Source organism: Staurois parvus, unplaced genomic scaffold, assembly GCF_062004578.1.
Source record: "Staurois parvus isolate SC_StPar_1 unplaced genomic scaffold, SC_StPar_1.0 ptg000336l, whole genome shotgun sequence".
NCBI classification, from domain to species: domain Eukaryota; kingdom Metazoa; phylum Chordata; class Amphibia; order Anura; family Ranidae; genus Staurois; species Staurois parvus.
Window position 1 is genome coordinate 3,543,089 of NW_028318132.1, and position 23,844 is coordinate 3,566,932.

The 23,844-nt window shown below is 42.7% G+C and overlaps 1 protein-coding gene across 2 annotated transcripts in view; it reads left to right on the forward strand.

Moving 5' to 3' along the window:
• The window catches only part of GRK3 (G protein-coupled receptor kinase 3), a 415,831-nt gene that overhangs the window by 248,322 nt on the left and 143,665 nt on the right, over positions 1-23,844 (forward strand). For both annotated transcript variants that reach the window (XM_089684118.1, XM_089684117.1), the window contains exons 3-4: positions 1,209-1,282; positions 19,331-19,432. In XM_089684118.1, the coding sequence (XP_089540244.1) occupies positions 1,209-1,282; positions 19,331-19,432 (176 nt within the window). The remainder of the gene's footprint in view (positions 1-1,208; positions 1,283-19,330; positions 19,433-23,844) is intronic.

Consider the following 23,844-nt stretch of genomic DNA (forward strand, 5'->3'; position numbering starts at 1 on the left):
ACAACAGATTCCTTCCCTTTATTCTTTAGTTTGTTGCATTCTGAAGATTCCTCAGTAGAGTTTAGTTACTGGGCTTTTTTTCAGATTGATCCCCCCCCAAAAAAAGGAGGGAGCTAAATGGTGTAATTTGGATCTGTGCTGCCAAGTGCCATTCTGATTTGTGGCTCACTTTCCTTCGTTCTAGTCAGTGGGGTGGATCTACTAGGAGTGAAGCCTTTTTACTTTAAGGGCTTATGCACACAGGTTTAAAAACACAAACTAAAAGAGTTTTTGTTTTCTGCCTCTAAATGCTTAAAATATACCTCTAAACCTCCTAATGTGCATGGGCACATAAGAATGAGCTTCTACTTCTACAGGCAAAATGCTAAACTCCTCTAGAAACAGTGTTTTTTAATCCAGTGTGCATGGACCCTTAAAGTGAATTTTCACTTGGCAAAAATAATCACCTCATTCTCTAAGAGAAGTGAAAATTTACTGCACAAACTGTTGGCACTATATAAATCCTGTAGAATAATGATAATAAAAGTTAACATGCTATACTACTTTAGTAATCCGTCCTTATTTCTAGCACTGTAAAGACCAAAGACTAAAGTGTAGTCAAAATAAAAAACACAAAAAGCAGCATAAGGGACATGACTTGCTGTTATTATCTGTGTCCCTTGTGCTGCTGGCTTGTGGTCTCCTTGAACATTTCCTCCATCGATTTTCCATTGACTTTTTCCAGGTAAAACTGTTTTTTTAGGGAGGAAACAAAACCTTGTTTTTTTTTTCTCTGCTTGGCTGTTAAATTGTAAACATTTGCATAGGTGGAAGTAATATCCAGTTCCATTATTCAAGTGGTCAAGTGCCATGGTGACCATATTGTGTTTAATGTAGTGCACTCAGATAATAGTTGTATTTTATGATTGCTATATGTTACTGCACATTGTATAATATTCCTAATTTCTGCACTGGCTTTTTGAATAGCCCTGAAATTAAAACATGTAGCATAGTTTGTACTACTTTGAGTGTATAGTTACAATTATGTGCTTTCTTTCTGAATTCACAGAGCAGCAATATTGGTTGCCACTGTTAATTAAAGTATAGGTTTGCCAAAAATGCTATTGCTTAAATAAAGTGTCTTTCTTTTGCTGAAACTCAAACAGTGCTGTGTTTGCAGTATGAAAGAACATTGCTGTACTATTAACATAATTTTGTCTTCTTTACAGGTTTCCTGCTATTCAAAGAATTTTGCACAAATGACATTGATGAAGGGGTTCCACAGCTCAAGTTTTATGAGGAGGTAACTGTTCTTTTTTTTTTTTTTTTTTTTTTTTATTAAAAATGTGGCTGCGTTCCTTAATGCAGTGATCTAAAAGTACCCGTACATGGGCATAACCAGTAAAACAAGCCAAAGGACTCCAAAACTGTTTTATGTGTAACCATGATTGTGCACAAAACTGTACTGTAGTTGTCAAGTGCTGACTGCCGAAACCTCAGAGAGTTGGAATATTGCTTGGCAGTTCTTAGTCTTCTCTGCTGATTAGGCAGTGATAAGCCAGTGCCAAATGTACTGCGCTCTGGAGAGCCTTTCTGACATGCATTATCCAATAGGTAAACATGTCATGTGTAATCAGTATTGTCCAGAATCTGAATGTCCCTAATGGAACAATCAGAAGCCCTCATGCATGGACACTTTATTGCTCTGATGTCACAATAGTTATCATATTAAAGCTGAGAATATACACTCACCAGCCACTTTATTAGGTACACCTTGCTAGTTCCAAGAAAATATCCCCCACACTGTTACACCACCACCACCAGTCTAAACCGTTAATACAAGGCAGGATGGATTCATGCTTTCATGTTGTGTACACCAAATTCTGACCCTACCATCTGAATGTTGCAGCAATCAGTCTGTCCATCTCCTCTGACCTCTGAAATCAACAAGGCATTTTTGTCCACACAACTGCTGCTTACTAGATATTTTCTCTTTTTCAGACCATTCTCTGTAAACCCTAGAGATGGTTGTTTCTGGAAATCCCAGTAGATCAGCAGTTTTTGAAATACTCAGACCAGCCATCTGGCACCAACAACCATGCCACATTCAGTCATTCTGATGCTCAGTTTCGACTTCAGCAAGCCGTCTTCATCACGTCTACATGCCTAAATGTATTGAGTTGCTCCCATGTGATTGGCTGATTAGCAATTTGTGTTACTAAGCAATTGAACAGGTGAACCTAATAAAGTGGCCAGTGAGTGTATTGTTTTTGGTCTGCCCCACTTAAGCAGGCTATAGATGAAGTGTTTTGCAGGAAAGAAAATTGCTTGACTCCTCCATCAACACAGTCAGTGGTTCCTATAATATACACTATAATAGCCGCTAGCAATAATTGCATGTAAAATCTGACAGGCTGGTTCTGCCCAAGTTGATCGATCAACTTGGGTACATGCAGCCTTGCCCATACATGGTTTGAATCTTGGCCATTCCCTGCTGCACTGGCTGAGGTTCGAACCGTCTATAGCTGGCTTAAGTTGGCATATGTTTATCCCAAATAACATTCTGATAGCTATTTAGAGATGTCATTTAATGTGTGCCCAGAAATTAATAGACGGGTGTAGAGAAATACAATGATAGCCATTACTTATTGTCTTTGGCATTTCTATTTTGAAATTTTAAATGCAACTAGTCTAAGAATCTAAACTTGGTTTGCTGTTAGTTTCCAGTCATTCTCTGCACAGCAGCATTAAGAATATGATAGGGTAAAGGAGCCACTGAAGTGTGTTGTGTGCATATATGTTGAACAACTGGATAGAGTAGAGAGGTGACTCTTGTCTTCTGCTACTCCTTCACTGCAGAGAAATATCAGTTTACCAGCTTGACTTTGCTTTCTGGCAGGACTGTGTAAATATGTCTGCTGGATTTATAAAAATACTAATCCCGTGGCAGTTAAAACTGCTCCCATATATGTATTTTGTTTGTGTAATTTACCTATTTTCCTAGAATTCAGCATTATTGCTGTCTGAGCCAGTTGTAATGAACCAGTAAAATGAGAAGGTAGTCAGAACTGATCTACTTGCTTGTTTTAATTTAATGACTCAATCTTTTGAAGCCTGGCAGCTAGCGTTTTTAGAAGGAGGTCAGTAAAGGCAGCCTCCATGTTTCTATGCAAGCAAGTTTTCCTTTTTAAAAAGGCCTCAGCTGGTTTTGTCTATCATGCACTACATATTCATACATTATGACAGACCTACTTGTGAAAAGATGCATTCCAGTGCTGTGCTTTCACCATTCCTGCTGCTTCCAGCTTTGCTCTTCCTGGAATGGATGGCCCATGATGATGTCACTCCCACACATAAGCACAGGAATCTGCATCATGGCACTGTGCTCTGAATGCAGAATTAACTGCACATATGCAAGGTGATTGACTGGAGCCGCCATGAATATCTCGTTAAAGAGTAACTCCCCCCTGGGTGATCTGTGTACATTGAAAGGATTTCAACAAACTTTATGGCAGATTCCTACCTTTTGTTGTTCTGAAGAAATAGCTGTTTGTCTGTGTTCATGTGCAAAGTGACTGTGAAAGAGAGTGACTTTATAATTATCAATCCGCTGCTGCGCCTGCAGGGTTCTAATGAGGAAAGTGGCAGGGTATGCATCCATTTAGACATGATTTCCCTTTGGGAGTATCTCACAAAAAGTTACTTTTTTGTTTATAAAGAATGCCCAGAATCTGACTTAGTGCAGTCTTCTGGGAAAATTGGTAAGATAATCACAGAAGCAGTGAAAGACATTTGTGGGGGGGAGTTCCGTACATCATCTGTGTACAGAATGCCTCCAGATTGCCATATTGCATTGCCTTTTACAGAAAATTACAGTTCTACAGATTGAAAAGGAAAGGTAATTTTTCATAACATTCAATTACAGTATGATTTGCGTAGCAGTTGTTTATGCAAATTTTTTTTTTTTTTTTTGCAATTTTTATTCCCCACTGAAAGTGGCATTACCCTTTAAGAGTGCAGTTTTATAACATTTTAAAGATAAGGAATACATATTAATTTGTTCAATATATGGGAAAGTACAATGTTGGGTTTAAAACTGCTTTAAACTGAAATAATTATACTTTGAGATGTGTTAGAAACAAGATATTTAGCTACAAATGTTATCATACACTGTAACAGATTAGCACTGGCTTTTATATGCTTAATAGACATTTTCTAGCTAAATATGTGCAATGGTTTTCACCTAAGATATCACTTTAACCACTTCCAGTCCGGACTCTTTTACCCCCTTCCAGTCTAGGCCAATTTTCAGCTTTCAATGCTATCACACTTTGAATGACAATTGCGCGGTCATGCAACACTGTACCCATATGAATTTTTTTTAGCATTTCTTGAGACAGATAAAACTTTATTTTGGTGGTATTTATTCACCACTGGGATTTTAATTTTTTTTGCTATGTAAATGAAAAAGTCCAAAAATTTTGAAAAAAAAGTGTTTTAAATAAATAGTATTTCATCATAAATCTTGGCCAAAATTTATTTTGTTATCTTTTTAGTTTAAAAAAAACCCAAATTGGTTTATAACCAAAAATTATAATTTTTAAACAATTTTTTGATCTTTTCTTAATTTTTTTATATTATTTGTGTTTTTTTTTTTGCATACTGTCACCCTAGCAGTACAGTGTCACCATGGTGACACTTTTCTACTTGTGGGGGGTGATGAAGATTTTTTTTTTTTTTTTACACGGATTGCTTTTACACCCATAAAGGCTGTAAAAGCAATCATTTCTCCTTCTCTCTAGCTGCATTCTTGCAGCCATTGAGAACTACTGTGTGAGCTGTGATTGGTCACAGCTTGTCACATGGTACAAGGCTGTTGTGAATAGCCTTGTACCATGTGACCTCTGTGATCATTCACAGATTTCACACGTAGTAAGCAATGATGTCAGAAGTGACATCTTACTTACTACTCTGCATGTGATCACTGATTGGCCAATCAGTGATCACAGGTCCCGATCGACGATCGGTGTTCCACTGTGTCCGGAGGACACAGCGGGCACCGGATCGCGGTGCTGCGCGCTCCCAGGGAGCGTGCACAGGCAGGGTGCAAGGGCAATTTATAAATGGCCACCCAACCCTGCACTGCCACCATCCGGCCGTTTATATACATGAGCCGGACGGGAGGTGGTTAATGCACTATCCATAAAATAACCTTCTTTAACAAAATACAGCATTTTCCTCATAACCAGCAAAACAGTATACTAGTGGTGTCCAACCTTTGAACCTTTCTGGGCCACTTAGGAAGAATAGGAATTGTCTCGGGCTACATTTCCTTGGGCATGGCAGCCCATTCGTTTGAGTGGGCTGCTGTGCATGTTTCATGCAGGATAAAGGTCTTTGCACCATTTTTGAACCAAAGTGGCCAGGAAATGGCATGGTGCTTTTGTACATTGCATTTCCTGGCAGTTCTCACATCTGGAAACTTGCTGTGCTTTTAGATGTGTACAGGTGCCATTAAGAATGACTGTCAACCCCACGTGTCTGTAATGAGAAAGCATGTTTTGGCATTGGGTAGATGCGGGAACAGCTGCGATTCCTGAACCCACAACTGTGAATCTAGCCTAATTTCAGACAGTTTGTAAAATCTGATTTTTACATCTGTCTGTGAATATTGGTTACTGACATGCAGACTGCTTGTCCGTAACAGTATGGACATGCAGGCTGCATGTCCATAACGGACATTCATGGAGATATGTAAAAATCGTGGATTTTTACAAACTGTGAATTTAATGACGGTTGGCAACCCTGGTATGTACTGTGTGGGGAGGTAGAGGGGCGGTTATGGGCAGCTTTGGGGGTAACAAATGAAATCAGGGGGGCACAGCACACCCCAGAACCCCTTTTGAAACATCAATGAAGCATTTACTTGCCTGGTGCTATGTGGAGGCCTTGTATTCGCTGTTGTTTTTACAAAAATGGCACCCTTGGCATCCCTTCAGCTGAGTGATCCTGGATTCTCTGTGCCAGCCTCCATTCATATACAGGATCCCCTGCATCCCTCTATATGTGTCCCTGCTGGGAGCTATGGCTTCTATTGTATGGCATTCCTCCATACATGCCCAGGTCGTATGCTGAACTCTCCTGGCTTGTGAGTCGATCACCCCTGCTGTATACACATGTTAAATGGCACATTTGTGAAGATACAAACTGCACGTTGCTCCAAGGTAATCGAGTATGACACAATAAATAGGACTGTGAAGCTGATGAGGGAAAGGTCATGGTTCTGTTATCACGTTGTATAAGCATGTCTTGTAGCTTTTATTCTTGTAACTAAAAGATGAACACATGCATAACAAGAACTATGCTGCTTACAAAGTGCCCCTATTTCCTCCAGCTACGATATGCTGTACGGCTGATGTGGGTAAAGTGGGTTGGTCTTGCTTGCTTTAGTTGGAGCAAAGAAAAGCTTTAGTTGTGTGTGACAACCTACAGTGTGCCTGTGCTGTACCTATGTACACAGATTAATACCAGCCTGTGTCTGGGAAATCCCATGGTTACCAGGCAACACAGGCTAGCACCGGGCTTTCCTCGCACTTGCTATTACAGTGCAGCCTTTGGTGTAGAACACATGAAGCAGGCCGTAGAGATTACATGTGCTTTTGCAATCTGTTGCCATGGAGAAAGGACGTCTGCTCTTGACTTTCTCATAGCCAATTGGCTGCTAGCTCTGCTAAAAGTCACTGGATAGTGTTTCGTTTAGTAACTGTTGTCAGAGCAGTGGGGTTAATACACAGAAACCACCTTGCTACTAAACACGTATAAATAAATATGTATGACATTGCAGCTTAAGGGCAATTGGCTTTCTTGACAGCTAGAGGACAACGTTCTGCTTTAACAATGTAACAAATAATAGACTTAACTGTATGTATGTAAATACATTGCTAGCTGTACACACATCTATGATTTTATTTAAAAGATAAAAATATTGGATTCTTTTTTTTGCAGTCATACTTACCTAGGTGGATGCAGCATCCATCCCCTGCTGGCTCTAAAGCTGAGAACTGAGCGATCAAACACCGCTGATCATTTGGTTCCCCCTGACACTCTGAACAGAGAGCCGGGGCTGTCAGTCACCACTGTCTGCTCTGCCCCCCCCCCCCCCCGCGCTCACTGGACCTCTGGGCTGTAGAGGATGCGGGGGGGCTGGCTTAGGCGCTCGGTGGATCACTGAGAGGCTGAGCCAGGTGTCAGTGCAGGCTCCTAGGTGGATCCCAAAAGTATTGTCGTGCTCTTTCCCCGGCCTGGACTGGCTCTGTGACGTCAGCCGACAGCAGACTTTAGCCCACTGCCGGCTGAAAACGGGTCACAAGAGTGTGGAACGAACTGCACTCCTGTGATCCACAAGGAGAGAAGTACAGCCAAGCAAGCTTCGGCTTTACTTGTCCTTTAAATCCATACGTGTACCCTTACTTGGTTCATAGTTAATTATATAATTATGTAATGCTTGAGGCACAACAAGACCAAGAGAATTGTCAAGGTCATTAAGAGCTGCCACAATTTTTTCAATCCACCATATTATTTATTTATTTTATTTATTTCAGGGACTTCTATAGCGCCGTCAATTTACATAGCGCTTTACACATATATATATATATTGTACATTCATATCAGTCCCTAACCCTCAAGGGGTGTACAATCTAAGGTCCCTAACTCACATTCATACATACACATACTAGGGCCAATTTAGACAGGATCCAATAAACCTACCAGCATGTCTTTGGAGTGTGGGAGGAAACCGGAGTACCCGGAGGAAACCCACGCAGGCACAGGGAGAACATGCAAACTCCAGGCAGCTGGTGCCGTGGCTGGGAATCGAACCAACGACCCTAGTGCTGCCAGGTGGAAGTGCTAACCATTTAGCCACTGTACTGCCCCTAACCCTGTGAAGGGTGTTGATCCATAATAAACGGCAGATGTTCTGTCATCCCAAGGCAAAGTATGAATATGTACAATTATAGTGACACTAAATTTTGGTTAAAAAAATTTTATTCAAATATGTATTTTTAACTCAAACAGTACCTTCTATTGCTCTGTTTCCTCCAAATCTCCAGATTCCTTTTTTTTTTTTTTTTGGATTGGACTTCCTTTTAGATGGTGGCTACAGTCACTCTCTATGGTCCCACTGTATGTAAGAACCAACCACACTTTCTTGCTCACTCCAAAGGTGGTCTGAGGACTATGGGATTTGCAGTGTGCATAGTGCAGTGCATATGACCTCAAGCATTGCTCCTTCCAAACAAATGGAAGTGAGGGGGAAAAAAAGAGAGGTTCAGGAGCTCACGGACAACATTACAAGGAAGCAGAAGAGCACAGTAAGAAACAATTTTAAGAAAAATAGATTACAGGGCCATTAAGTTAAATTGTGAATGGATGATTTTTGAAAAATAATGCTATCATTTAATACTGATTTCCCTTAAAGTGACCTTAAACCCCATGCAAAAAATGTAATATATTGCAGCATATTAATCATTAGATGTGGTGACTGCATCCGTTTTCTTTTATTTGTATTTTCCCCTCTGTTTTCACCTGATGATCTGGCCAGTATTATACCTCCTATATTTGTAAGACACCACTCTGGATGAAGGAGCACAGGGGGCACATCACACAGTTGCATGGTCAGTTTGAGGGGGAGGGAAATGTTAAATGTATTAGCTGATTTAAATACACTAACTGAAGCCAAACTCCAGCTCACACTTTACAATCAGTTACAGTAAACTGTTTTTTTTCCTTTTTGGGATCAGGTCTTGCATGAATAAATAAAAGCTAATCATTTTAACTACCCCTACCAGTGTTAAACGGATTGTCTCATCCATATAAACTGATACATTCTGCTGGAGAGCTTGTAGTTTTGAAAAAGACTTACTGGCTGGATCAGCAGATTAGGAAAGAGAGAGAACGCCTGAACAAGAAAATTTTATGCCGCCATCACATCAAAGAATTGGTAAGCTGCAATATAATAAATGTTTGCTTTTGGGTTTAGTACTACTTTAAAGTTTATTGTAAAACTTTTTTTTTAAGGGATGTTCTCATGGTAGACTAAAGGAGGCTGCCATTTCTGAACTCCCCTTTTGAAAAGGTTAGTTCCTTGCCTGTCATTTTGATGCCTTGGCGTCAGTATGGTCTATGTTGCTGACCTGGAACAAATATAGAGATAAATTGTATGCTTTTTCTGGGTTTGTGACTAAATTCGGGAATACATGGATTGAAATTCATCCAGTTCAGCAAGGAATTTCAATCCGTGTATGGGCATGTATGATAGCCCTGTTGGATTTTCCCTGCTTGATGCTGGCTATAGCTGGAAGCACTGATCAATGTATTTTGGCAGTGGAAAAGTCTCAGCGGGGAGAATTCCCCCATCCACATTTTGTATGTGAATGAAGGAATCGGGTCTTTTTTTTTTTTTTCATTCAACCCAGTGGTTGAATGAAACAAATCTGACTAATCTGTGAGTTGCCCAAGACATACTGAAGTCAGATGCAGTCAGGCATCTGGCATTTCCATAAGAAGGTCTATAATGGCAGCCCCTATAGTTCTCTTGTGGTAGATTCACTTTTCGAAGTGTTAAACCTCGATGTAAGGTAGGGTGGGTGTGACTTCTGATGGAGGGGGGAATCTTGACATCTGATGTAAGGAGGGGGTGAGGTGCTCTGGACACCTGCTTATATTTATAATCATTATGAGAATAAAGCAGTTCTATGCCAGTTGAAAAGGAGGGTTGCACACTGCTGTTATCCAGAAGAAACTTTATTGGAGAGAGCTAGGACAGAAACATATTCTGTCTGAGCAGTTGGCAATAGAGTTTCTTGTGGATGATACCAGCAGTGTGTAACCTTCCTTTTCAGACTTGCACCATCTGCTGCAGGGGTGTGAGTGGGCTCCATGCCGGTCTGCACCTGCCCCTCACATCTTAAGTCTTAACTTATCACAAGACTAGTCATTTTCGAATACAGAGGCAATCATTTAATATGATAAAGAGTAGATACATTTATATAGTTTTACAGATACAAACAACCCTTTGAGGGCAAGCAGAATGGTGATGCGGCCAGCAATGGAATTGAGTTTGAAACCCCTGGTTTAAACCATGTATTCAGAACAAATAACACACAAACAATTGTAGCCTTTTTTTTATCAGTCTAAACCAGGAGGGTGGGGAGGTCTTCCCTGCTACACTATTGTATTCTGACAGCAGGGACTCCTCCACTGTCTAAACACACTGATCATTACTGAAGATAATTGGCTGCATGCACTGATAGAGTGAAAATTTACTACCAATCCTATTCGAGAATAGTCAATCACAGGGCTTTCTTTCTGCCGGAACGCGGCGGTACTGCGTTCCGCCACCTTTTTCTTCTTGTCCCCGCTCACCGACTGCCTCTGCAGAGCTGACAAGCTATGCAGAGCAGCGAAAGTGACAGGTGCCGGACGCGGCTTGTTTATGTCATGCTTGCGCGTGCCCGGCACCTGTCACTGCCGCTGCTCACAGCCGGTGAGCGGGGACATGCACGCTTCACCCCCCCCCCCTCTACCGCCAGCGTGTAAACATCGGGGGCGCGGACGATGGGCGAGGACACTATGCACGCTTCACCGCCCCCCCCCGCCGGCGTGTAAACATCGGGGGCGGTGCGGCGACATCAACGGCAGTGACAGCGTGGACGCAGGGGCCGTACAGCTTGGAGTAGGTAAGCTGCGCTCGGCTCCCTGTCACTGACTGCAGTATCATGTATTGCTCTAAATTTTTACTCTCTCCCCAGCCTGTGCCCACCTAAACTATCCCAACCACCTGTGCCCACCTAAACTATCTGAGCCCACCTAAACTATCCTCACCCACCTGAGCCCACCTAAACTATTTCAGAACGCAATTGCTCAGCGCTCAGCGGCGCCGATCGAGAGCGCCCCTCCTGTGCATGAGGAACAGGAAAGATAAATTCAGTGATGGACGGTATTTTTTGGAGGAAAAGGTGGCAACCCTAGGGGAGCCTGTAGGAGCAGGCACATCTACCAGACAGGGTACACATGCATGCTAGACTGATTTTATATCTATGCTGGACGTTTACAAACGGCCTGCCATGATTTTATATCTATGCATGTGTTCCTGGTGTCAGTACGGTACTGATTTTATATCTATGCGTGTGTTTCTGGTGTCAGTACGGTACTGATTTTATATCTATGCATGTGTTTCTGGTGTCAGTACGGTACTGATTTTATATCTATGCGTGTGTTTCTGGTGTCAGTACGGTACTGATTTTATATCTATGCATGTGTTTCTGGTGTCAGTACATTAGTCATTTTATATCTATGCATGTGTTTCTGGTGTCAGTACGGTACTGATTTTATATCTATGCGTGTGTTTCTGGTGTCAGTACGGTATTCATTTTATATCTATGCATGTGTTTCTGGTGTCAGTACATTAGTCATTTTATATCTATGCATGTGTTTCATGCAGATCATGCAAGAGGCAGCCGGGGGTCCGATGACATCATTTCCCTTATATGGTATGTACGGGAAATGATGTCATCGGAAGCCCCTCCCAAATTTTACTTGCATTCCTGTTCTCTAAAGGGGTGGTCCTAGGGTTTGATGGGGGCGTGGCCAGGTTTGGGTGGGGGAGTTCCACCACCTTTCCTCTGAGAAAAAAAGCCCTGGTCAATCATTAGAACAACTTCTTGAATGGGAACAGCCAAAGATCAAAATTCAGCTAGTCTCTGCTCAACCAAATACATTTCAATACATCTACGGCCAGCTTAAGCAAACTGTGTTGGTCTGTTGGCCATGGAACTTGGGAAAGATCATGTAAAATTTTATGACTCATTCATTCAGGCAAGTCCAAAGGGTTTATACACCTCTTTTGCCTCTCTATGCTTTGTATGTTATGTTTTGATATAATATTATTTTAGTCCGTTAATACATTTTAATTGTTGAGATGCCTCCCATTTACCCAACTACCCATAGTTGCATAAATATACTGTGTGTGTGTGTGTGTGTATGTATATGTATATATATATATATATATATATATATATATATATATATATATACATACATACATACATACATACATACACACACACCTGGCAGTGTTAGGGTTGTTGGTTCGAATCCCAACCACGGCACCACCTGCTTGGAGTTTGCATGTTCTCCCTGTGCCTGCGTGGGTTTCCTCCGGGTACCCCGGTTTCCTCCCACACTCCAAAGACATGCTGGTACCTTAATTGGATCCTGTCTAAATTGGCCCTAGTATGTGTATGTATGAATGTAAGTTAGGGACTCTAGATTGTACACCCCTTGAGGGTTAGGGACTGATGTGAATGTACAATATATATGTAAAACGCTGTGTAAATTGACTGCGCTATAGAAGTACCTGTAATAAATAACATGTCACCATTTTTCTAGGTAAATATATTTCTAAAGGTGCTATTGACATGAAATTTTCACGACATGTCGGTAACAACCCATGCAGTCCACACAACCAATGCAATCTGTAGCATGCGATGCATTCAAGCACATTGTACTCTTATCTTTTCAGGGAGAAGTTTTTTGTTTTTTTTTAGATTTTTGGGTTTTTTTTTGCGGTTTACAACCGCTTTAAGTCTGGGCTCTAACTAGGCCATGGAAGGACATTCACCTTTGTCACCATCAACCACTGTGTGGTCATTTTTGCTGTGTGCTTAAAGTCATTGTCATGTTGGAAAAGAAACTTTCTTCCCATTGACAATTTTCTGGAAGAGGGCAGCAGATTTTCCTCCAATGATGGTATTTTGCCCTATCCATTTTTCCTTCTATCCTGACAAGTGCTCCAGTCCCTTCTGCAAAGAAACACCAGTGTGTTTCCCACATACACACACATACCACACCTGTGTGTGTACGTGTGTAATTTGTATTCTACAACATGTCTATATCAAAATGTGTGTGCAAAAACCATGCTACCGTAAATAATTGTTCCCTATTGTGTGTAATGTGCACTATGATTGAGAGTTAGGCTTATGCAGTATGTCTGGTAGTTCGTCCCTGTAGGGTAATTATTGTGTATAACATGGTATACTGGCTTTCCACTCTGAACATGCCAAAACAGTTTTATGTGAAATAACATTATAATATGCAGGCTTTTCCTCCAGTTTACTAGACATTTTGAATGTGAGGTGACTATCCTGAAGTTACGTTTGACTTCGTTTCCATTGTAGGTTATTTATAAATGGTGAATTGCAGTTTTTTAATATTCTTCTGACAAGGATAAACTAAACTGTTATTTCTATTTAACATACGCATTTTCTGTGAATACTAGAGTAGCAGTCTTTCTAGTACCTATTTCAATCAATACGTGACCCTTGTATCTGGATCATGAACTATCTAGGCATGCATTTCTCTTGGCTATTGGAAATGTAATAATCTGACTTATCTACTGTACTTTATTAAACTAGAGCTCTTTTGCACTTCCATATACATAAGAGAAAATTATTAGTAAGTTAATTTGTGTCTAGCGGATTATAATGTTGCTTGGTATTAATAAATCCTGCAAAGCTTTGTGTCAGGTATGATATTGACTATAATCTTCTGCTTGTCCATTAGAGGTAATTAAAATGCACATGTCTTCTTCCTTCGTAATGAACTTGCATTAATTTAGGAAATTTAGAAATCTGCGAATGGCTGAATCCACATCAGTGCTGCCAGATGTTACATAATCTAAATAAAATTAAAAAACAGATGAAGCGCGCATGGTCATAAACGTGCATATTTTAGACACATCATAAACCAGTCCCATAATTAGTGTAAAAGAAACTGCTTGTGTTCAGCTTGTATTCAATATCATGATTGGTTCTCACGAGGGGTTCAAGCGCCCTGCTCTTTCGAGCTTACAATCTAGGAGGGAGGGGATAGTGGTACAGGAGGAAGTGGCTGTGGGGGATGGAGTAGTAGGAGGAGTGGAGGAGATCGGCTGTTAGGTGAGGGTGGGGTAGGCTTCCCTGAAGAGATGGGTTTTCAGGGTGCGCCTAAAGGTGAGGAGGGTAGGTGACAGTCTGATGGATTGGGGTAGTGAGTTCCAGAGGATGGGGGAAGTCCTGGAGAAGTCCTGCAGTCGGGAGTGGGAGGAGGAGACCAGGGAGCTAGAAAGTAGGAGGTCTTGTGAGGAGCTAAGAGTACGAGTTGGGTGGTATTTGGGTATCAGGTCGGTGAGGTAGTTTGGGGCAGTGTTATGAATGGCTTTGTATGTCAATGTTAGTAGTTTGAATTTTATACGTTGGGCAATCGGAAGCCAGTGGAGGGAATGACAGGGGGGTGGCAGAATGGGAGCGGTTGGTAAGGTGGGTGAGTCTGGCCGCTGAGTTCAGGATAGACTGAAGCAGGGATAGCCTGTGTTGGGGTAGGCCGGTGAGAAGGGAGTTGCAGTAGTCCAGGCGTGAGATAATAAGAGAGTGAACGAGTTGTTTAGTAGTGTCTGGGGTTAGGAACGTACGTATCTTGGAGATGTTGCGGAGGTGGAGCCTGCATGAGTTTGCCAGCAATTGGACATGGGGTTAGAAGGACAGGTTTGAGTCTAGAGTGACACCTAGGACTTTGGCTTGCGGGGTGGGACTGATGGTGGCGTTGGTCGTGATGGAGAGGATGGGGGGTGGTGCAGGCTGGGAGGAAAATTAGGAGCTCGGTTTTGGAAAGGTTCAATTTGAGGAAATGGAGCGACATCCAGTCTGATATGTCGTTCAGTAGGTGGGTGATACGGGCAGAGACTGAAGGGGTGAGGTGGGGGGTGGAGAGGTAAATTTGCGTGTCATCGGCGTAGAGGTGATAGTTGAAGCCGTGGGAGTGTATCAGTTTGCCGAGGGAGGAGGTGTAGATGGAGAAGAGAAGGGGCCTGAGGACAGAGCCTTGGGGGACCCCAACAGAGAGGGAGAGAGAGGGGGAGGTGGATGTGAATGGCAGCAGGGAGATGGGTCTAAGGTTGTTCAGGTTGGTGGGGTCCAGGGAGGGTTTCTTGAGTATGGGGGTGATGTGGGCGTGCTTTAGGGGGGAGGGGAATGCGCCAGTTGAGAGGGAGAGATTGAAGATGTGGGTGAAGAAGCGTAGGATGGAGGAGGAGGGTGACCGGAGGAGTTGTGCGGGGACAGGGTCAAGGGGGCAAGTGGTGAGGCGGGTTTAGTGACCTCCTCAGTGGTAGCAGGGCTGAAGGAGCGGAGTGTTGAGGAGGTTATAGTGTGCAGGATGTTAGGTGTGGTGGGGGGCAGGGTGATTGCGAGGTCAGAGGGGAGAGTAGATGGGGTTATAGTGGGAGGCTAGGTGGGGAGGTAGACTTCCATGTTCTTTGTATTGTGGGAAAGCAGATATAGTGAATGCAGCGTCCTGGGTTTAGTAACACTTTAAGGAATCAGGAAAGATGAGATATTGTCCCTAAGGAGGCCTTGAAAAAACTCCCCTCCGATATTCTAAACAGCATGACACATGAAATGGCACCACTTAGGCTCCATTTACATTATAGCATTTTTATTCGGGGGCAGAATCATCACAATTCTGCCTGCAATTTCAAAACGCTTCGCTAAAATAACAAATCGCACAACAGCATGTTCAGGTAACATTCCTTTTAATGACACCAAAAAATGCTGTTGTGTGGTTCTGCTGCAATTGTTGCGTGATAAATCGTTCTGCACTTGCAGCGAACTGCATCACGCAAAGTGTGTCACCCAAAAGAAGTTCAGGAGCTTCTTTTGGGCGACAGACTTTGCGCAATGCAGTTTGATACGGTTGCAGCACGATTTATCTTGTGACAGTCGCGTCAGAACCGACCTGCGTATTTGGATGATTTGTTAATTTAGCATGGAATTTTAAAATTGCATCAGGATCGCGGCAAATATGCCCGTGATTCAAAACACCAGAATGTGAAAGGGGCCTCAATTAGAAGTATCCAACATTCAAGCTGTAGAGTCATCCTGAAGCCATTTGGACCATACCTTGTCAAACCTGGCTATGCAGTTGCAATAGACCCGGCTCCACCGCAGCAGAAGGATAAACCTAATAACCGATGTCATCAGGTTTAAGCAGTAAAGGTTACTCTATGACCATCAATGTAGAACCAACAAGAAGACAAAAAAAAAAAGACTTCTTCTTGAATGTTGTTCAATAGGATGTTTGAATGGATCTTGTAAATACTGTCACAGACGTGCCATGTAATCTCCTTTTGGTTGCCGAGTTACAGAGGATAGAGGCACAAGAGGCTTTCCTTGTGCAGACGGATGGATGAACAGATGTAGGTGTTCATGAAACTTTCAGGTGTAGGTTAACTCATTGGTCATCAGGCATGAGCTCAGGCGTGTTCAGATCCTAATCCAAACCCACCTGAGCTATCTCGCCAGAATGCTGTCTCTGTACACTGCCAGTCATAAGCGGCTGAGGCATTCCCCGCACATACACATCCTTTGTATACATGCTTCAGGGCAGGGAATGCCTTGATCGTTTGATTGGCAGTGTGCAGTGACTGCTTACTGGCAGAATAGTTCAGGTGTGTTTGGACTAGAATCCAAATGCACCTGAACTCATCCCTAGTGGTCATCAAGGAAATCCCAATATGAGCTTGGCTGGAAAAGATACTTGGTGTTACTAAACCCAGGACCCTGCATTCACTATATCTGGTTTCCCACAGTACATACAACATGGAAATGCAATTATTTTAGTAAATATAAACTACTAAATACTTTTTCTCATCAGTAGTTAGAGCAGTCTTTTGACTTCTATCAGTGTTCAGCAAAGCACATGTTAAAGCTTGTAGGAGGAGTTTTCTTTCTGCTCTAGGAGGATGCAGAACCCCTGACCTCTGTCTGGACAGTGCTGATCGGCTCTGTGCTGATCACATGCACTCTTTCAAGAAGAAAAAAAACCTCTCTAGCAATACACACTAAACTGAGCATGGCCAGAGTGTCTCCACACCGTATGTCTTATCAGCAGATAAGAGGGGGACACTGAAATAAGGGGAGGACCAAAGAAATCAGGATCAAACAGCCTTTTTACACAATGCACAATGCTATCATGCTGATCTGATGGCTTCAACACCTTCAGAACTACGGACTTAAACATATAGGTAAACCATGAGTTCAGACTTTAGGCTATCTTAACTTTCTACATATTTGTTCTGGGTCAGATAGAAACAGGTCAGCAATTGTAGCCTATGCATTATTTTTCATGTACATGTTTCTTTTAATATCATCAAACTATATATACTATAACGTTTTGTTGGCTTGACTGATTCATTGGAGGATGGTGCTTGAGGCTGTAAGTTTACAAACTGCATGTCAGGGATCCATTGTCAGTTTGTGCTACATGGAGTATTCAGAGTTTGAAAAGCAGGGCTGTGAGATTAGGAAATGGTATTGAGCTGAATGTGATTGCTATAATTGGCACTAGATCTGTGAAAGCATCAGCGTCAGAATTAAGAGAGATCTGAGGACTGGAATTTTCCCAGGCTTCTAGGCCATAATCTATCGCATCGATTACAGTAGCTGCATTATTTCTGAGGTACTTACCTCTGTGACTGTAAAGGCACATGGCTTTCATCTTCATTCACTATAATTTACCATAATTGGATAGCAAAATATAGTTTTCAGTGTTCCTTCATTCATTAGATGTTTCAGGACTTGATGGAATTCTCACTACTTAGCTTGGCCTACTTGACAACCTATTTACTTAGGGTTGCTGAGTAGATGTCCATAAATGGGCTCATTACCAACTAAGAAAGAGAATTGTTGACCTCTGACAATATGCAGCTTATTTATAGTCTATTTTTTCACTTTGATGGCTGATAAAACATCAACTTGAAAAATGTTAAATGATTTGGTACAAAATATTTGGTGAGGTTCACATAGTGGGTGTGTTCTCACAAATGCACATTTGTTGTCTCCAGCATGCTACGGAAGTCAACTAGAGGCATCATCTGCCCATATGGTTTCAATATGGCTGCTGTTGTGGATGGCAAGATGTGTTGTACCTTGGGACGTTGCTACGAGGAACACTGGCCCAGTTTACCCATGTATAGACAGCTAGCAGGCGTCATATTTAATAACCTATATTTAAAAAGTTAATGAGAGTCCTTTAGACTTTGTAAAATAAACATCAATAAGCAGATATAAGTTGGACGTCAATGGGGTTTTCCATGATACCACTGTTTGAGCATTCTGATTTTTATATAATTACATTATTTATATTGGTTATATCATTTTACCATGATTTAAGTGTCATTCTTCATTAAATCTATTTAAAAAGCTTTTGCAGTAAAATATTTACATCTCACCACTCACTAGTGTTACATAACTGAGATGGGTGACCTCAATGACCAGTAATGAAGCAACCGGAGATGAGGGGATGGGCCCAAATGCGACTTCATAAATTGAAGTCACCATTTATTTTTTTACAAGGCTTCCAAAGCATTCTGCAATGCATGCGCATTTAGGTGACTGTACTTTATTCATAATGGCAGTCTATATCTTTTAATGCAACATAATGTTTGTTGCCTATTTATATTTAGATACTGAATTTTATTTGTTAAACAGTGGACTTTTTAAAAAATGTTTTAAAAAGATCAGCTTGATGCAATACATGTTCATGGTTTATATATAATTTGTAATTACATGTGCACAGAGTCTGCCATGTTTTCTCATTATATATGCAGGCTCTTCTTTCTACTCTGCCTTGCTGCACAGCGGTTCTGCTTTACTGCTTATGATAATGCAAGACTATGACATGGTTGACTCATCAAAAACAGAGCTCTCGGTTTGTAGCTAATAATGTCAACATACATCTGTTAAGAGAGTGATTACACTGAGCCACATAATTCACTAACCAATCTACATATCTCTATTTTTAATACAATAAGAAAAATGCTTGTGGGCAAGCTTGTGAAAATGTGAATTAAAAAAAAATAATTTAAAGTAAACATTGCAATATGATCTCGAAACATGTATTGGCTGAAAATGTGCAGCACTTGGACTCATTGCCATGGCCTTTAGAAGGCCTTTTAAGTGCAGGTTGGAAGCAATGAGCTGAGGTCAATGCAGACAAGCCCCTTCAAAAAAGTTGCAATGCAATGGGTAGGCCGCATCTATTCCTGTATACCAGCTAAGGCATTGCTGCCCCCTTCTGCTGGAAAGAGTTCTAGAAGGCTGGAAGGAAAACATTCCAAAATTAACACCAGCGATAGATGTACTCTGACATTGAAGCTTATGTCTGTGAGGCCTTTGCCAAGTAAGATACTTTGTAGTCCTGAATAATGAAGATTATACAGTTGATGTGCTGCATTTTTTACCTCTACCTTTTTCAGATAAAAGAGTATGAGAAATTGGATTCAGAGGAGGACCGCCTTTGTAGAAGTCGACAGATTTATGACACATACATTATGAAAGAGCTACTATCCTGTTCACATGTAAGTATTAGCATCTATCTACCATCTGTCTGTCTATGCCTGCCTCTGTTTGTCTCATTTCTGTCTGCATCTGTTTGTCCCTTACTTAACGCTGAATTCCAAGCAAACAGCTAAATACACAAATACACAAGGGTCCTTTAAAACGTTTTTGCACTTTTATATTTTTGTTGTCAACGGTGAGAGCGGGAGGAGTAGTAATTGGTCATGTCTGAGAGTGTCATGTGACTAGTCTGTCTAGAGTTGTCACGTTGTTGAGAGAGAGAGACAGACTACATACCCCTGTCAAAATGCCAGGTTTTCTAGATAGAAAAAAAATCAGAACAAGATAAATCGCTTCTGAATTTTCCACTTTTTAATGCAATTAAAAAAAAAAGGGGGAGGTTGCACAAATACCGTTAGGCCCCTTTCAGATGGGGTGGACCTATCAGCGGATCCCCTTGCTCAGTGGGGGATCTCCATTTCCACCTGACTGTCTTCCAATCTGCTGTACAGGATTTAGCGTATAGGATCGGATGCTGGCAGGCGTTAGTGGGCACATGACCGCTGACACCTGCCTTTCCATAGAGAGCTATGGATGGTCCGATCTGGCCCACCTGAAAAACTGACAGGTGGACCCGATCATTCGTCAGTGTGAAAGGGGCCTTAAATTAATACTTTTGTTGAAACACTTTTTTTATAGCAGCCTTAAGTCTTTTGAGGTGGGAGTCTATCAGCATGGCACATCTTGACTTGGCAATCTTTGCCCACTCTTCCTTGCAAAAGGGTTCCAAATTTGACAGATTGTGGGGCATCTCCTGTGCACAGCCCTCTTCAGGTCACCCCACAGAATTTCAGTTGGCTTTAAGTCTGGGTTATTCCAAAACATTGATCTTCTTCTGGTGAAGCCATTTTTTTGTTGTTTTGGAGGTATGCTTTGGGTCACTGTCAGAGTAAAAGGCAAAATTCCTCCTAATTTTTATCAGAGGACCAAAGGTGTTGTGCCACAATTGACTGATATTTGGAACTGTTCATAAGTCCCCCCACCTTGACTAAAACCCTAGATCCAGCTAAAGAATGGTAGCCTCAGAGCATAATGCTGCCAACACCATGCTTCACTGTGGGTATGGTGTTTTTTGAATTTAGTATTGATTTTGCATCAAAAATACTTTTTGGAATTATGGCCAAAAGGTTCAATATTGGTCTCATCAGACCAGAACACATTTTCCCACATGCTTTTGGCAGACTTAATGTAGGTTTTAACAAAATGTAGCCGGAACTGGATGTTTTCTTAGTAGGAAAAGGCTTCTGTCTTGCCATACTACCCCACAGCCATGACCAGTACTTTCCAGAAATTCCTTCAGATCCTTTAATGTTGCTGTAGGCTTCTTGCCAAAATCCCAGATCCGTTTTCCTCTTTATTTTTTTTTAATCAATTTTTGAGGAATGTCCAGTTCTTGGTAATGTCACTGCTGTGCCATATTTTCTCCACTTGTTGATGACCATGTTCACTGTGCCCCTTGGTATACTTAATGCCTTGGACATTTTTCTTAACCTTCTTCAGATTGATGCCTTCCAACAATGAGATCCCTTTGATGATTTGCAAGCTCTTTGCGGACCATGGTTTTTGCTGTAAGAGGCAACTGAGCAAATGTTAGAAAAATCCTACTAGTACAGCCAAACTTTATATGGGCCTAATCAGAGCTACTTGCACTGGTGGCAGATTACTATTTAACACATTATTTTATTTTTTTTACCATAAAACAACAATTTCAGATTGTTTGTTTGTAATTGAATTGTACAGATTATAGATCAGAATAAACGTGGAAACAATTCTGAAGTGATTTATCTTGGTCTGATTTTTTTTTTTTTGTATCTCAAAAACTAGCAATTATACAGGGGTGTGTAGACTTTTTGTATCCACTGTATGGACCATCTACCTTTCCAGCAGGGCTTGTATCTGCTGTAGGGAGATACAGGTTTACTTGTTGCAGTTCCTTTAAGAAGGCCTAGTGGGCTACAGTCAGCTGTTGTATCTGCTAGATTGTTAAGCAGTTTGCCTCTTGCAAACACTCATGCCTCATGATAATATAAATATAAATCTGCCTTTCACACCTACACTTCCTCTGCCAAGCAAGCCTACTTTCTGACCCTCATCAATACCCTCTCCTCCAGTCTTCGCCGCCTCTTCTGTACTTTCAACTCTCTACTCTCTCTGCCCCACCTCCACCCAGTACCTCACTCACCGCCCACGAGATTGCCAATCACTTCAAAAACAAGATCAACGCAATTCGTAGGGACATCACCACTGCTCAGACTTCCACCCCACCTAGCACCCCTTACATGGAAACCCCCCCAACACCCCTCTCCCTCGACCTCACCACTGTCCAGACCTCCATCCCACCTAACATCCCTCACCCTGAAGCCCCCTCAACACTCCACTCCTTTGACCTTGCTACCACTGGGGAGGTCACTAAGGTGTTCTCTGAAGCCTGCCTGCCCCCTCGACCCTGCCCCCTCACAACTCCTACGATCTCCCTCCTCCTCCATCCTACGCTCCCTCACCCACATCTTTAATCTCTCCCTCTCTACTGGCGCATTCCCCTCCCCTCTGAAGCACGCACACACATCACTCCCATACTTAAAAAGCCCTCCCCGGACCCCACCGACCTGAACAACCTTAGACCCATCTCCCTGCTGCTATTTACATCCAAACTCCTTGAGAGCTTAGTCTATAATCGCCTAACCTCCCACCTCAACGACAACAACCTCCTGGATCCCCTACAGTCTGTCTTCCATCCCCTACACTCCACCGAAACTGCCTTACTCAAACTCACCAATGACCTGCTAACCGCCAAAGCTAATGGCCACTATTCAGTGCTCCTACTCCTCGACCTCTCCGTGGCTTGCGACACAGTTGACCACCCCCTCCTCCTCAAAAAACTTCACTCTCTTGGCCTCAGAGACTCCGCTCTCTCCTGGCTCTCTTCCTATCTATCAGAAGATGGAGAAGAGAAGGGGCCCGAGGACAGAGCCTTGAGGGACCCCAACAGAGAGGGGGAGTGAGGGGGAGGTGGTAGCATTATAGGTAACTCTGAAGGAGCGTTGGGATAGATAGGAGGAAAGCCAGGAGAGAGCAGAGTCTCTGATGCCAAGGGAGTGTAGTTTATGAAGGAGGAGAGGGTGGTTAACTGTGTCGAAGGCCGAGGAGTAGGAGGACTGAGTAGTGGCCATTAGCTTTGGCGATTAGCAGGTCGTTGGTGATTTTGAGTAGGGCGGTTTTGGTGGAGTGTAGGGGAAGGAAGCCAGACTGTAGTGGATCGGGGAGATTGTTGTCAGTAAGGTGGGAGCTTAGGCAATTGTAGACTAAGCGCTCAAGGAGCTTGGATGTAAATGGCAGCAGGGACATGGGTCTAAGGTTGTTCAGGTCGGTGGGGTCCAGGGAGGGTTTTTTGAGTATGGGGGTGATGTGCGCGTGCTTTAGGGGGGAGTGGAATACGCCAGTAGAGGGAGAGATTGAAGATGTGGGTGAGGGAGCGTAGGATGGAGGAGGAGGGTGACCGGAGGAGTTGTGTGGGGACAGGGTCAAGGGGGCAAGTGGTGAGGCGGGCTTCTGAGAAGACCTTAGTGACCTCCTCAGTGGTAGCAGGGCTGAAGGAGCGGAGTGTTGGGGAGGTTATAGTGTGTGGGATGGTAGGTGTGGTGGGGGCCAAGGTGGTTGCGAGGTCAGAGGAGGGGAGAGTTGATGAAGTAATGGTGGGAGGGAGGCTAGGTGGGGAGGTAGATTGAGTATTGGCAATGTTCTTACGGATTGCATCAATCTTGTTTTGGAAGTGATTGGCAATCTCGTGGGCAGTGAGTGAGGTACTGGGTGGGGGTGGGGGGAGAGAGTAGGGAGCTGAAAGTGGAGAAGAGCCGGTGAGGACAGGTGGAGAGGGTGTTAATGAGGGTTACGAAGTAGGCTTGCTTGGCGGCGTGGAGGGAGGAGGTGTAGGTGAGGAAGGCGGATTTGTAGAAGGAGAACACTCGAGGGGATCTGGTTTTACGCCATAATCACTCCAGCGCGCGACTGCGTCTTTTGAGGTTTTTAGTGTGGTCGTTCTGCCAGGGTTGAAGCGGTCGGGGTCTAATGCTACGTGTGGTTAGGGGTGCTAGGGAGTCTAGGGCAGCTGACAGTGAGTCGTTGTTCGTAGTAGTGGCCAGGTCAGGTCAATCTGTCCTTCCAGCCCCATGTCCAATCGCTGACAAACTTATGTAGACTCCACCTCCGCAACATCTTCAAAATACATCCGTTCCTAACCCCGGAAACTACTAAGCAACTCATTCGCTCCCTTCTCATATCACGACTTGACTACTGCAAGTCCCTCCTCACTGGCCTACCTCACCACAGGCTATCCCTGCTTCAGTCGATCCTGAATACTGCGGCCAGACTCATC